The 14,183-nt window shown below is 37.6% G+C and overlaps 1 protein-coding gene across 1 annotated transcript in view; it reads left to right on the top strand.

Moving 5' to 3' along the window:
• Window positions 1-1,222: 1,222 nt before the first annotated feature.
• CDC16 (cell division cycle 16) overlaps window positions 1,223-14,183 on the top strand; it is a 22,792-nt gene continuing 9,831 nt past the window's right edge. The window contains exons 1-10 of the mRNA XM_009326302.1: window positions 1,223-1,289; window positions 1,943-2,040; window positions 2,544-2,582; window positions 3,386-3,526; window positions 6,193-6,352; window positions 7,007-7,101; window positions 7,745-7,878; window positions 9,588-9,667; window positions 11,285-11,334; window positions 12,037-12,110. Coding sequence (XP_009324577.1) covers window positions 1,223-1,289; window positions 1,943-2,040; window positions 2,544-2,582; window positions 3,386-3,526; window positions 6,193-6,352; window positions 7,007-7,101; window positions 7,745-7,878; window positions 9,588-9,667; window positions 11,285-11,334; window positions 12,037-12,110 — 938 coding nt within the window. The remainder of the gene's footprint in view (window positions 1,290-1,942; window positions 2,041-2,543; window positions 2,583-3,385; window positions 3,527-6,192; window positions 6,353-7,006; window positions 7,102-7,744; window positions 7,879-9,587; window positions 9,668-11,284; window positions 11,335-12,036; window positions 12,111-14,183) is intronic.

The following is a 14,183-nucleotide window of genomic DNA, read 5'->3' as shown; positions in this document are numbered from 1 at the left end:
GTGTCGTGGTTCCTTCCTCGTTCGGAGGAGGAGGAGGGCCCGCTGTGGGAGCGGTAGGGCCGCTGTGTAGCGAAGGCGTATTTGCAGGGTCCCCGCCCGTCGCGGGTTGCGCAAGGTGGGCCACGCTTACCTGGCGGTGACAGGCGCCCGTCGTGCTGACCTGCGGCGCTGCAGACTGCTATTAGAAGGGCAGGCTTGTTTTCATTTCTTGATGGATTCGGCAATTGTGTTGCTGCAGGGGAAGCAAAAAAAAAAAAAAAAGGCACACAGGAAAAATGCATTAATAAGTTAGATTATGTATAGCGTGAAACTGCTCTGCTCTATTTCTAGTTCAAAGGCTTCATACTGGCATCGCTACTGAGAGAAACCCATCCCTTCAGTTAGCACAAACATTTGTGTGTGTGGCCAGCAAGCCTGACCGAAAGATTGATTGGGGACCTAAGTTAATTTGATGGATTTTTATTGTTTTGTTTTGGTGTGCTCATTTGAGTTACACTGGTTTGCCAAGCTGCTTTGCCACGCAGCTGTATAGACACTTGCGCAGTTCTGAGGAAGGGGCGTCAGGAGGAACGTGGGACTGATTCTTTGTGTACTACAGTCAGCTTATTGTACTGTAGAACTGCTCAACAAAAGTCGTATACTGCCCTGTAGGCCTGGATTATGCCTTTCTTTTGTGGTGTTGAGAGAGTTATTTAAACCTCGGTTCTTGTAGGCAGCTGTTACATATGTGAGGGTTTGTTTTGTTGTTCTTTTTTGGTGGGGGGGTGTGTGTGTTTTGGTTTGTTTGTTTGTTTTCCTGGGAGTGCAGATTGAAACCAAACTGTTCTCTTGGCAAATTTGCTGGGCGTTCTTAATCCCCATCAAATTGGGAATGTGGGAATGCAGAATAGAAGAGACCACTTGGGTCATGGAGTGTAGTGCTTTTGGAGGACTAGCATACCATCAATGACTACTTAAGTAGTGTACACCTTTTGGCCAGATATCTGCATTTTATTGAAAATAAACGAACAACCCCCCCCTCCCCCTTGAATTACTTTTTGATATCTTTTCGAAGTTACAGTACTGGCCCTTTTGAACTGTTTTTTGAACTTCTAAAGATCTCAGATGTGAATCGCTGTACATTAGAGACTATATGCATAAGATATTAAATGTGAATGATGTACAATATATTTCAAAATAATCCAGGAAAGCTGACCCCAAATAAATACTAATTATTTCTATCATGCTTTTACAGCAGCAGTATCAAAGTGCCCTGTTCTGGGCAGACAAAGTAGCTTCACTGTCTCATGGTAAGTAGTTGCTTTTTACGTTGTTTTTTATTAACTTCTTTCAGGTAGTGTTCTGTTTTGTTTTTGTTGTTTTCTTAAAGCTGTTTGGCTAAATGTTGAAGTTTTGAGTTTGGTGTAAGTGCTTTTCAGTGATCTCTGGAATGCCATTTTTCTAAATAGAGCAGGGCCAGTCTTCCTTCCCTTTTGAACTTTGTTGAAATTAATGTTCGGTCAAACCTTAAGGTTTGCCTACCTTAAGAGACAAAAAAAAAAGAGCGACTTACAAGAGGCAGCGGTGGTTTCCTATAGGATTCACTGTTGCTCTGGGTGACAAGTAGAATGCAGGTTTACAGAGTGAGTTGATGCTGGTAGCCCATGTCTGCATACAACCATGGTCCATTTACACCTCTGAAAATGATTCTAGGGGCTTGATCCCGCAAAAGCTTTGGTTGCCAATAAAGTGGGAGAGTACTAAGTTGTGCTTCTGCAATCGTAACTTCAAGCTGCAGAAGTCTAATGCTTTCACTTTCACTGTTGTGAAAACTTTGTAACTCAGTAGGATGCTGGAATAGGGGAAAAATACTTTTCTAGTGAAGCAAAAGTGAATATTCTGTATGAAAGTGTTTAAAGATACATTATAAATTAATGGTTTATAATTTGTTCTTTTATTTTAGAGGAACCACAAGATATCTACTGGTTGGCCCAATGTCTTTACCTAACAGCTCAGTATCATAGGGCAGCACATGCCCTTCGATCGCGTAAGTTGGATAAGGTAAGTCACTTAACTACTGTTATTCCACTTTTAAACCTCTGCTGCTAAGCACAGTGACTTCTTCACCATCAGAGGATAAGGTTTAGGGGAAAAGTAATTAAAAAACCTGCATGATGTAGTTTATCTGAACCAAGTATAGCCCTGTGTTCAATTGGCCAGATTCAAACTGTTGTCCCCAGATAGGGTCACAGAAAGAGAAAGGGGTCCAAGGATGTAACTGCAGCAGGTGTGGGAAGATGGAGTGTCACTTCAGCTGTAGTTGTTTAAGTTGTCCTTCCACTCTGCTAGTGAGTGATGAAGGCAAGAGTGAAGTAAGTGTCCTTTGAGAGTTTAATAGTAGAGAAAGTGTTACAGACTTAGTCATTTTGGTCAGGAAAGATTTTTGGAGGTGAAGGGGATGAAGCCGCCATACAACTGAAAAAGGAGAGAGCGAAATGGAGTCTAGCAGTGTAAGTACACATGCTCTCTCTTTATAACTAATATGTATGAAATTTCTCTTTCAGTTATATGAAGCATGTCGCTACCTTGCAGCTAGATGTCATGTGAGTACACATTTTAACCTCTATTGGAAACAAACCGAACTAAGTAAAAGATGCATCTGGGGAAGATTAGGTACCTGACAGGCAATGTTGATGTCTATGTTCATTGGAATAACAGGTTTAAATTTTGTGAGAGTTGTTTTCATTCTTTAACCTTCAGTATGGTCACTGGAGTATCCATTGTGGTGCTATTCTGAAGAAATCCAACCAACCTTTTTTTCCGGGAAAGAAAATACTCCTCTAATATTTTGTGGGGAAAGAATGTGAACCGTTTTTGTCTCATGTCTTCATGTTTACATTTTTAATTGGTTGGTTGTAGTCTGACCAGAGGAGATGTGATTTATGGTTGTATAAATATAGTTAGCAGCTTTATACTTCTGTGTAAAATGTGATACATAAGTAGTAAAATGCGGTGCTTTCACTGGAAAAGTGAATCAATTGGTAACTTAAATATAGAAATTTGAAATAGAATAATGTGCTGCTTATGGAATAAGATCATTGTATTTTATTAAAATGTGTATTAACTATTTTTAGAAGCGTATCTGCTTCTGTGATTGCATAATGCTGAATAATATATTTTTCTGTAGGTGTTAATTTTATAATTTTTTGCATATTATAGATGACTAGTTGGCTGCAATTGTAAAATGACGTACGTCCAAATAAGAATATGCATGCATGAAAAACCTGCTGATAAGCACTGGTTGTTACAGTCTGTACCTTTGAAATGTGGCACTGTGTTTATTGGTGCTTTATGTACAGATGTTTCAAATCCCAACCTTGTTTTTTACATGCACATGTTTGGCTAGTATGCTGCAAAAGAACATCAACAGGCCCTGGATATTCTTGATATGGAAGAGCCAATCAACAAAAGACTTTTTGAAAAGTACTTGAAGGATGAAAGTGGACTGAAAGACTCCACCACAGACTGGGAGATGTCACAATCCTCTGTAAGTGATGTTTTTTTAACACATATTTTTATAACTGAGAAAAAAATGTGTGAAGTCAGAAAGTGATTTTACAGCTGTATGAATCTGAAACTGTGTGTTTAAGCTTTCTTTTTTGGATAACATAATTTTCAAAAGTGCTGAATTGTTCTCCTTTCAGTCAGAAGTCATGCTAGCTTGCCTGTATGAGAATAACTTGGGTTGCAAAAATGAGGAGTGCTTTTCAACAACTTCCTGTAAATTATTCGCAGACACTTTGCAGGAAGTTAATGATCTAGCATTGGTTTTTAGAGTCTTTTAGCTCTATGCTGCAATTTCAGTCTTGATAATGTAAACTAACACTTCTTTCAATTGGGCTGCAGGTTCTGAGATAACAAAGCAAGTTTTCTTCTCCAGATATTTTTTAATGAAGTATTTCCATAATCGCTCAAGTGTTCTCAGTGAGACATTTTTTGATCATACTTGAAAATTATGTGACGTGAAGGTGTTGCAGAGGCTCACAAAATCAAATTAGGCAGGTGATAGATTAAAAAATAAACTTTATTTAAACCAAAATTGTTTAGCAGAAAACTGACTAGAAATGAGGCGTCAACACTCTGACACCATCAGTAAACCACAGGTTCACGATGGTGTACGAGGAATTAATACTGCACAGCTGGCTTTAGAAATGAGGGTCCAAAATGTGCACAATCACTCACCTATAAGATGAGGCCTCTCAACCTCCCGGAGTTTACTTGGGCGGCATCCCGACCCAAGGGGAGAGTGTCCGACCGCAGACCCGCTGCTCTGAGGAGGACCGGCTCCACTTGCCCTCCGGTGGGGCTCCGTTTATACCCTAGTCAAATCTGATCTGTGGTCAGTTCTAACTGGCTGAGGGCCTTGACTTTCTTACTCCTTGCCCAAGGTGTATACGTGACCATAATTACTGGCCCAAAGCGTGTACATGACGGTCAGCACTCACCACTGTGAGGGCACGAAAAGTAAGGACACAGCGGTCTTAATGCCCCCAGTCCTTATCAGGGCGGGTGCACGTGCCACAGAAGGTGAAGTTTTTGAAGCCCAGTTTTTGAAGCACACAGTTAAAAGGGACCAGTACCATGTGTAGGCTGAAGAGTCTGTGAAGAGTCTTTACTTTCAGAGTTATGAATTGAAGTTTATTAGCTGAAACTACAGTGAAGGTGATTGACAGATGGCATTTTCCCTGTGGGACTTAAGTAGCAAAATGGGTTAAATCATCGATGTGAACTGATTTTGTATGCTGGTATTAATGGACTTAAGGGAGAAGTGGATTAGACTGAGTTACTGCGGTGCGCCTTAATGGGAACATTTAAGGTACCACTGCAAGCAAAGGAAGAAGTCCTCAGCTTTGGCTGTTCATTCTTGCTCCCTGTTTCATGGTACTCTGGCCCAAGTGTTTGGGTGGCTGATTATTGGACTGAATTGGGAAACTGTTTCAGCTGAAAAATAACCCAGCCAAAAATCTTGACTTCCATCAGTCCTTACCTTCACAAATGCTTGTGATAATGTAGTTCCCTAATGCAAGGATGGGTTTGGTTTGCCAAAGGAGAGAAGTACTGAAGTGGGTACTGCTACAAAAAATTTTAAATCAAACTCTTCTCTGGGAATGTAGCTTTTTCAAACTTAATTAGTTTGCACAGACGCTAGTTCTAGAGTAAGAATGACTGGTCTCTGAGCTGGTAATAATATTAGCACTTTAGCAGGCCCCTGGGGTTTATTAGTTGTTAATACAGCTATACCGTTTCTAGTGTGTGCAGTCCTGAGAGAGTTGGTCTGTCTGGTTAGTCTGATGATATAGATACCTGGCGCGTGAACTTTCTCCAAGTACCTTGCTGACACTTCTGTTGCCTTCTGACTGAATTGAACACCCATCTATGGAGTTTTGAAAGAATATGTTAGTTATTAGACTAACGTGCACAACTTCATGGTGATAATGATCTTTCACTTTCATTTCTGAAACATCTATGTTTTGAGTTGAAAATAAGGATATATTTTTCTGTTCAAAGTAGTTGAGTCCATTGATTTGGCCTTTTTCATCTCTACTGCGGTCATTCTTGTCTTGCATGAAATACGTGGTTTAATAGTCAGCAAAAGAAGTGAATTGCCTTTGGAAGGGAATTTAGTATAAATAGCTTACAACTCAGTATCAGAGAGCTGGATGCTGGAAGTAGGAAAGATAAACTCTATCCTCCCTCTACTTTTTCAAGCATGTGTTCGTTTGGCAGTAGATAACCTGACAGAGCATTCATTTGATTTTTTTTTTTTTAAAAAAAAAAACTTTTTTTTTAAAGACGGCACTAAAAACCGGGTTCCCTTATACATGAAATTGTTTTTTCTTTTAGGGAGCCCATGATTTGTGCTTACAACTCAGTATCAGAGAGCTGGATGCTGGAAGTAGGGAAGATAAACTCTATCCTCCCTCTACTTTTTCAAGCATGTGTTCGTTTGGCAGTAGATAACCTGACAGAGCATTCATTTGATTTTTTTTTTTTTAATAGAGACAACATTTTATTTAAAGACAGCACTAGAAAACCGGGTTCCATCATACATGAAATGCTTTTTACTTTTCAGGGAGCCCATTTGATTTGTGCTCAAAACCAAATTGCAAACATTGATTCAGTCTTTGACCTCCAGCCCTGCTTTTCCACCAGATCAAGAGCTCTATATGCCTTTTGCGAGGGAAGATCTATGATGCTTTGGATAATAGAACCCTAGCAACATACAGCTACAAAGAGGCCTTGAAGCTTGATGTTTACTGCTTTGAAGCATTTGATCTTTTAACATCGCACCATATGCTGACGGCACAAGAAGGTCTGGATAGCAGTGTTTCTCAAATACAAGTAAAATTTAGCTGCTTTCTCAGTATGACTTTTCCCTGGGTAAAAATTAAAGCAATACCACAAGTAACAGACTTTAAAATGTTAAGAATAGAAAATGTATGAAATGAGTGAAAGTTATAATCTGCTCAAATTTACATTTGAACTTTATTTTTCAGTCTTGCGGTGCTAAGAATTAAAAGCAACAAAGTAACCCAGCTGTCCTGTTTGTTAGCTCCGGAAGCTCCCATGCTCTTTGCCCAGCCTAAACAATGTTTTTCCTGTGTTCTCAACTTCACAGGCTTTGAATCCACGAAACCCTACTGGTGGTTGCTTACTTACAGTAGTCATTGCTTAATATAGCATTCTGAGTGATAAAATTTCACATGTAGAGTAAATAAAAATAGTGGTGTGTTATGTCATCTTTGTTAAATTTTATTTAAAAGTGTAGAAGGAAAAACTAAGAATTCAATCATTAATTTCCATAATTAGTAGTATCATTTGTTTTAGTGTATCTGTACTGTTATCATCCTTGAAGTTTTGGGATGAGCATCATAAAATTCTTTGTATCTCTAAGTTCTTAAAATGTTGGATCTTGCCGTTTCTTCTGTAATATGACCACTTCAAAATTTTTTTTTAATTCACATAGAAAAAGAACTTCTTGAATCTCTACCTCTTAGTAGACAATGTACAGAAGAAGAACAAGAATTGCTTCACTTTTTATTTGAGAATAAATTGAAAAAGGTAAACCCCCAAACTGACTAAAAAGCTGGATAATTGATTGAAAGTCTTGACTTCAGATGTAAATTTTCTTGAATGTCATTTATTCTGAACATTGGAATAAATAAGGGCTTTGTAGTTTTGGGTATTTTAAAATTTATGATGCAGTAGATACCACTTTATCGGAGTAGTGTAATAGTTTTGTGTAAACTTATTTTATGGTGTGGTGACAACTTGAAATTCTGATTTTTATTTTTTTTTTAGCTTTATTCCTTGACAAACTTCTAGGTGGGGAAAAAGAACACTAATCATATAGGCAAAATGTCAGTTACCTGAAAATACTAGGATACAGCGATGTTACTCTAGACTAGTTTTTCCAAAGATAATGTGAGAGCACTGAAAGCCAACTATATATTGCTCAGTATTCATTTCTGCAGGCTACACTTAAGATATTGACACTGGCAAGCATCTTTCATGTTCTAAATGAGCTTTTAAGTACATTATAAAGAACCATTTTACCAAATATGTGTTTTATGGACTTCCAGTTTAAGAATTTTAAGAAGCTTAACGCTTCTTAAACATTCTTTTAGAACTAAAAATATTAATACTTATGCCATCTGATTTTAGATTGGTTGTTGTTTCACATGTTGTTTCTTTTGTCTTTCAGTATAATAAACCCAGTGAAACACTGATTCCTGAATCAGTAGATGGTCTTCAGGAAAACCTGGATGTGGTAGTATCCTTAGCTGAAAGACATTATTATAACTGTGATTTCAAAATGTGTTACAAGCTTACTTCGGTGTAAGTATACAAAGCAACTGTGAGGGTTTTTTCTCATATGGTGTAGTATAATAATTATGCCTGGACTTACAGCGAATGTCATTGTTCAGTGCATTGACATACATAACAATTTGATACAAAGTTTCAGGTATTTAAAATGTGTACTTTGTGTCTGGGAAGACACATCATTTTTATGATATGTAGCAGAAGTATCCAAAGCAAAACACCAGTCAGTCGGCACTGTGCTGCACTTCCCTTCATCCATCCTCTTCCTTACTCTGGTATCTTCAGTTTTGTGTGTTCTCTACCTACTTCTTGTCTGGCCTTCAGAACAAACAGGTTTGGATCAGTTGGTTAGTTAGGAAGTGTGATTCCTCTGGCTGATTAAAAGTTGTATTAATTTTGATGTGCCAAGTATTGCATCTCAGTTGTTAGGTAGCCCGGGCATACACTGCTGCTGAGTTGTCAGGTGGGTCAGAACAACAACATGGATTGTTTCTCAGCTACTGTAAATGTGATCACATGATTGTGGAGCTATTTTTTTCTGCTGGCCTGACAACTACCTTTTTAAGAAAACTGTATCTTTGTGTATGTACGGCATAGACTCCGAATATATTAGTAGTATAAAATAGAAGGGGTTTTGTTTTGTGGTGGGGTTTTTTTTATAGTACAGCTTTTTCTTAGCTGAAGCAAGCCATCACTGTAAAATATCCCATGGAACCCAGTACAGGCAAGATTTTCAGGAAGGCTGTAGAGAATGCTGCAAGTTATGGTGAATTTAAACATCTGAGTAAAATCATGATCCTGTTGAAATGAATTACTCCAATTACTGTTGCATCTTTGTTTCTGAAACTTAATTGCCACATCTGGTCTAGCAGAAAGTGGCAGGAGTAAATGTCTCCTAAGGAGGAGACTATCACAGATGCTAGAGCTTGGAAATGAGAGTCTGAGAAGTCCATATAACTTCAAAGTTTTAGACTCTCTTCAAGAGACCATTTAATATACTTGTTTATATGTTCTTTTGTACTTTTCATTTGAAATAATTTGAACTATTTAAAAATGTCAGCTAAATCTTTAACTATGTCAAGGTGTACTTCTCAGAGAATTGAGTCATAATGTTGTACTTCTGATTTAAGAGATTCTGTGACTAGATTTCAAGACATCTTTTTTTTGCTCTACTTAGTTTACCAAATGCCAGTGCTTACAAAAAGGACACATGCCTACAAGCTATGTCCTACATGCAGTCTGTTGTGTGTGAGACTATCTTCCATTTCTAAACGCCACAGGAAATAAAAATTTAAAACTGAGCTTAATTTGTTTCCTGAGGCATACTGCTTAGTGTTAAGCTCAGAAAGCTGGGGACTATTGCTTGAAAGTTGCTGTCAAACGTATGGAAAAGATGAACAGAAATGTTGTTGCTTGCTGTTTGCTGGTTAAATTTGAAGTGACTTGCAAACAAATGTGCATTGTATTCTGTTTTTCTAATTGTATATTCAACTTGCAAGAATCTTCTGTTATCCTCTTCTGTTAAGCTAAATTAATAGTTATTTTTCTGGTCTTAAGATAGCCTTTATTATGCTGTTAATAGTTACCTTCTAGTCACAAATAGTTCTCCAGTGCCTAAAGTGGTAATTAACTGGAACATTACACACTGTAAAAGCCCCTTGCTTATAACACATTAAAGTTTTTGAAATGTGCATTGCAGATTTTTTTCTATTTATTTTTTTTAGAGTGATGGAAAAAGATCCTTTCCATGCAAATTGTTTACCTGTGCATATAGGGACACTCGTGGAGCTTAATAAAGCAAATGGTAAGAAACACAACATTTAATGAGTCAAAAGAAGATTGTAAAGCTTCCATTTTAAAAAAGAATTAAGGATGCCAAGAAACCCCCTTATAGAATTTATTATATTTATTACATTTATTTATATAATTTTAAAAAATACATATATCTTTCCTCCTACCTGCAGTTTCAAGAAAACAGTGGTAACTGGAAAAGAAGGGAGTTTCAGAGCTGACAGCGGCGGGGCGGGCAGTAGTTGTGCAAAGAGTCTTTATTCGTTCATGATCATGACTGTCACTGTCTTATAGCCACTGGGCTATGTAGCCAGAAAGTTAGTGAGCTGCACTGCTTCATTTCTCGTTTGATTTCTGTTTTGAGGTGATATTCCTAGAGTATCTGGGTGTACTTTTTCTGCTCAACAACAAAATAAAATATATTAATTTAAACTAGGAGGAACTCTTCAGCAGTGTGTATGCTTAGGTAGACGTGTTTTTTCCATATTAGAAAAAATTCTAGACTCTCCTTGCCTTTGCTGTTGTGAAGGCCACTTTTTAGTTCAAACAAGTTAATAATCATGCAGCACCTTTGTTGGAATTACAAGAATAGCTTACTTGCAGCTGGCATGGCTTTTTCTCATTTCAGACTGCATATAAAAATCCAAAGCAAGTGAGGAGCTTGAATGTCTTTAAAACCAATTGGAAAATAGAATAAGGAGCTCATATGATTTGCAGTCTCTCAAAGGACGGTGCATTGTATGTACGCAAATAGGTCATTAGGTGTACTAGTACTTCTCAATGTTTACTAAATGTACTTTTCAGTTACTTTACAGTTAACTACATCTGAAAATGTGGCCAGTACTCTGATTTTTTTCTTCTAAGTCTGCCTTGAGAAGCATTTTGTAAATAAGTTGATATTTTGTAAGCCAGTTTTCATATTTAATTCTTCTGAAGCCAAGAATTGATGCAAAGTACTCCAGGACAAACTCATCAATTTAAGAGCACTGTACTCTGAAGAAATAGAAATTTTATGTACTGTAATGCTGTTTCTTTTGAAATTGCATAGGCAATAGAATTGTTATCCTGTATCTGATTACTTCTGCTGTTACTAGAAAATCCATAGTAAGTTATTCTAACAACTAGGATTATTATTCTATTAGAAAAGTAATCACTTAGAATTATTCAAAATGATATAGTAATTTATTTGCTTTTTGTCCTTTTTACAGTATATTAATGCACAGGACTCTACTTTGAAATTGATCTAGCCAACATGTTATACCTTTTAGGTGTAGGAAGGTCAATAGTGTTTTACCTTGACGAGATACATTCAAGTGTAATACTACAGGCATTTATTTTAATGTATGTTAATGACCTAAGTTGTTGCAGAATTCTTAAGGGGTGGGATGTATAGCTGCTTATTTATGTGCTGTGAAGACTTATGGGTTGGGTTTTTTTTAGTTAATTGCAAAACCAAATCTATTTTGAGGCAGTTTGAAGCATTACCACTAAACAGCAAACATTTTTGTTCACTTGTGCATTAATAATGTTTAATGTTCTGGATATTTTGTATAGAAAGCTAAAGGGCTTGAAACATCTTAATGTTTTAGCATGTTTTAATTTTCTTTTCTTGTTTCTTCCCACTATGTAGAGCTTTTCTATCTTTCTCACAAACTGGTGGACTTGTACCCAAATAATCCTGTAAGTTGTTCTAAGCCTTCATTACCAGGTAGTTTTTTCTAGGTGAAAGCACATAAAAGTTGTAATGTAATAGTCAGTTTGAGCAACAGAATTAAAAATCTGTTTCTGGATGGAGCTAGTAAAAATGGTTCGCTCCTTTTATTCTCTATGCATTGTAATTTCCTTATACCGAGGTTCTTTTTATAAAACAAAGTACCTGTAAAATATATTCAATGTGAGGTATTAACTTTGAATAATAATTTAAAACAAATGCTACAGTAATAAATGTCTATGCCTCTCTGGGCAACCTTTTCCAATGTCTGATCACCTTCATCGTGAAAATTATTTTCCTTTTACTCAGTCTGAATTTCTCGTGTTGCAACTTGTACCCGTTGCCTCCCATCCTATCACTGCACCTCTGAGAAGAGTCTGGCTCTGTCTTCTGTATTCCCTACCATTAGATAACTGAAGACAGCAATAGGCTTTCCACTTAGCTCTCTCTTTGTGAGGCTGAACAAACCCAGTTAGAGACGTACATGCCTGCAGCAGTTCTGTCTTGTCTGTAATATCAAATAATTTGAAAAGCTGACTGTGATTTTGGTGAAAATGTTCCTAACTTCTCTAATTATAATCCGTTCCTCTGTTTTGGATCACCTATGGTGATGTTTCACTAAAATCAGTGTGATATATCTAATAATATTCTATTTTGATTTTGATGTGTAGGTGTCATGGTTTGCAGTAGGATGCTACTATCTCATGGTGGGCCACAAAAATGAACATGCCAGAAGATATCTCAGGTAATTTTTTTCCTCCGGTTTTCCTTGGTGAATCTCTTGCTCACTTGCTAAATAAATATTTAATGTCCACGGTTGTTTGTAAGCTCATAAAGTAAACAGAAGCCTCGGTAAACTGGTTACTCCTAAAATATTCCTTTTGTTGACACCTTTTTCGGTATAGCCATTTAGACCTCAACCTTCTAGATACTTTAAAAATGACATACAGGCTTACGTGGAATCTCTTTTGGCAGTCACCTTCCTGTTATGGGCCGGTGTAGTCCCTGCATTCGCTCATGCTGCCAAGCTAACTACAGCATAGGCAGTCAAGCCTCAGTTCTTAGCTTAAGGACACAGGCATTCTCCCAGGTTCAGGTTTCATATCTTAAAGGGAAGAGTTAGACAGAAAATTCTGACATCTGGCTGTCTAGTTCTTTCTTTGTACAGGCAGCCTTGGACTTTTTAGGTTGGTCAGTCAGTCCAATGCTCTTCCCTGCAGGTCTTCTGTATCTATTATCAGCACTGGGGGGCAGGACCTTGCTGTGAAGTAGGGCATTTGTTTTGATGCTGTAAGCTTGAACTGAGAAGGTTTAAATTAACCTTTAAGGCTTTCATTTTTCTTCTTGAGACCTTTATAGACAACATAGGTAAAGGTGGGTTAGTAATTTAGATTGTTTAAATGCCTGGTTATTATGAGTAAATTATTTAAATTCCTGACAAGTACCAGTGTGAAATTCTTCAGGAAGCTGTCCTGAGTGACATAGGTGGTTTTGGTGGTGAAATAAAGAATATCTTTATTAAATCTGCAAGCATCACTAGCCAGGAAGGGTCTATAGATGTGTTAGTGTGTTGGGGAGGGGGAATAATCAGAATTCAGGGTAGTTCTGGCAAGGAGGAAAAAAGGTCTGGTAAAAGTGAAATAGTAACAAGATGCCCAGATTTTCTGGAGAAGAATGATAGTGTACAACTACAAGGCTAGGGACAACTGTGGGCGAGGCAGTAGTTTTTAGAAAAGTATCTGGAGATACCATGGATAAAAACACAAGCTCCCATATCGTTGTTTCGGAGTCACAGGACGTCATGCTGGAGCATGCTGAAAAGGGTAAAAGGCACAGCTGGGCAGTGCCTGGTAGCATGTAAGGGGAGTATCATTCTGGCTGCCCCACGAGGAGCTATCTACGTCCTTCAGATCTTGCAAAAGGGCTTCCCTCATCTCAGTACCAACTAGGAAAACATTTGTGATAGAACGTAATCCATCTTTTATAACAATGACAAAGCTGTATTGTAATGTGTCGCTGTTGACAAGTCAACATCTGTGGAGAACTCAAGATGGATGTGAGGCATTTGAATTGAATTCAAGAGAGGGCAGTAAATCAGCGATCGAGACACCTCTAAACAAGTGTTCTGGAGAAGGTGGCCAATGAGGAAAGTTTTTGAAGCGATTGAAGCCGTAGGATGTAGGGTGGGAAGATGCAAATGTTCAAATATGTAAAGTTTTGTCCCAGGAGACAGAGAACAAACTGTTCTCTAGGATCTGTGGTGAGAAATAACGAGTTTAACTGTGACCAACAAAATTTAGATTAAATGTCAGGAAAAAATGAAGCATTTAAGGATAGTTAAGCAATAGAATAGATTACTTGTGAAACATGTAGGATCTCCATGTCAGAAGCTTTTAAGAAAAGATTGGGCACATCGGTCATGAGCTGTTTAGTTATGAATGCCCTTGCCTTCAGGCTGAGAAAATAACCTACAGAGCTTTCTAATGTTCCTGTCAAGTCCATGTTTCTGTGAAGACTCCAGGTTGCAGTCTTCAGCTTAGGACTTGAGTGACATTTTGTATACTTCTCTGATGCACGGCAGCTGTCTGCGATGTGACAAATACTCTTGTCTTCGTTAAGGCTAGTACAATTATATGGCAAAATTTCAATACACAGTTCAATCTAAGTGTTCATTTGGTATTTTCATATCCTGCTTGTGAAACTTACATTTACTAGAATATATTTATTTTGAAATGTATAGCTAGAATTTTGTAATACATTATGAGTCACTACTGATGTTTTCTGTTCACCCATTATATCATCGTTTATGCTTAGTAAT

This window comes from Pygoscelis adeliae, unplaced genomic scaffold, assembly GCF_000699105.1.
Source record: "Pygoscelis adeliae isolate BGI_AS28 unplaced genomic scaffold, ASM69910v1 Scaffold156, whole genome shotgun sequence".
Lineage (NCBI taxonomy): Eukaryota > Metazoa > Chordata > Aves > Sphenisciformes > Spheniscidae > Pygoscelis > Pygoscelis adeliae.
The sequence above is the reverse complement of the archived record's forward strand: the minus strand, read 5'-3'. Positions and strand labels throughout refer to the sequence as shown.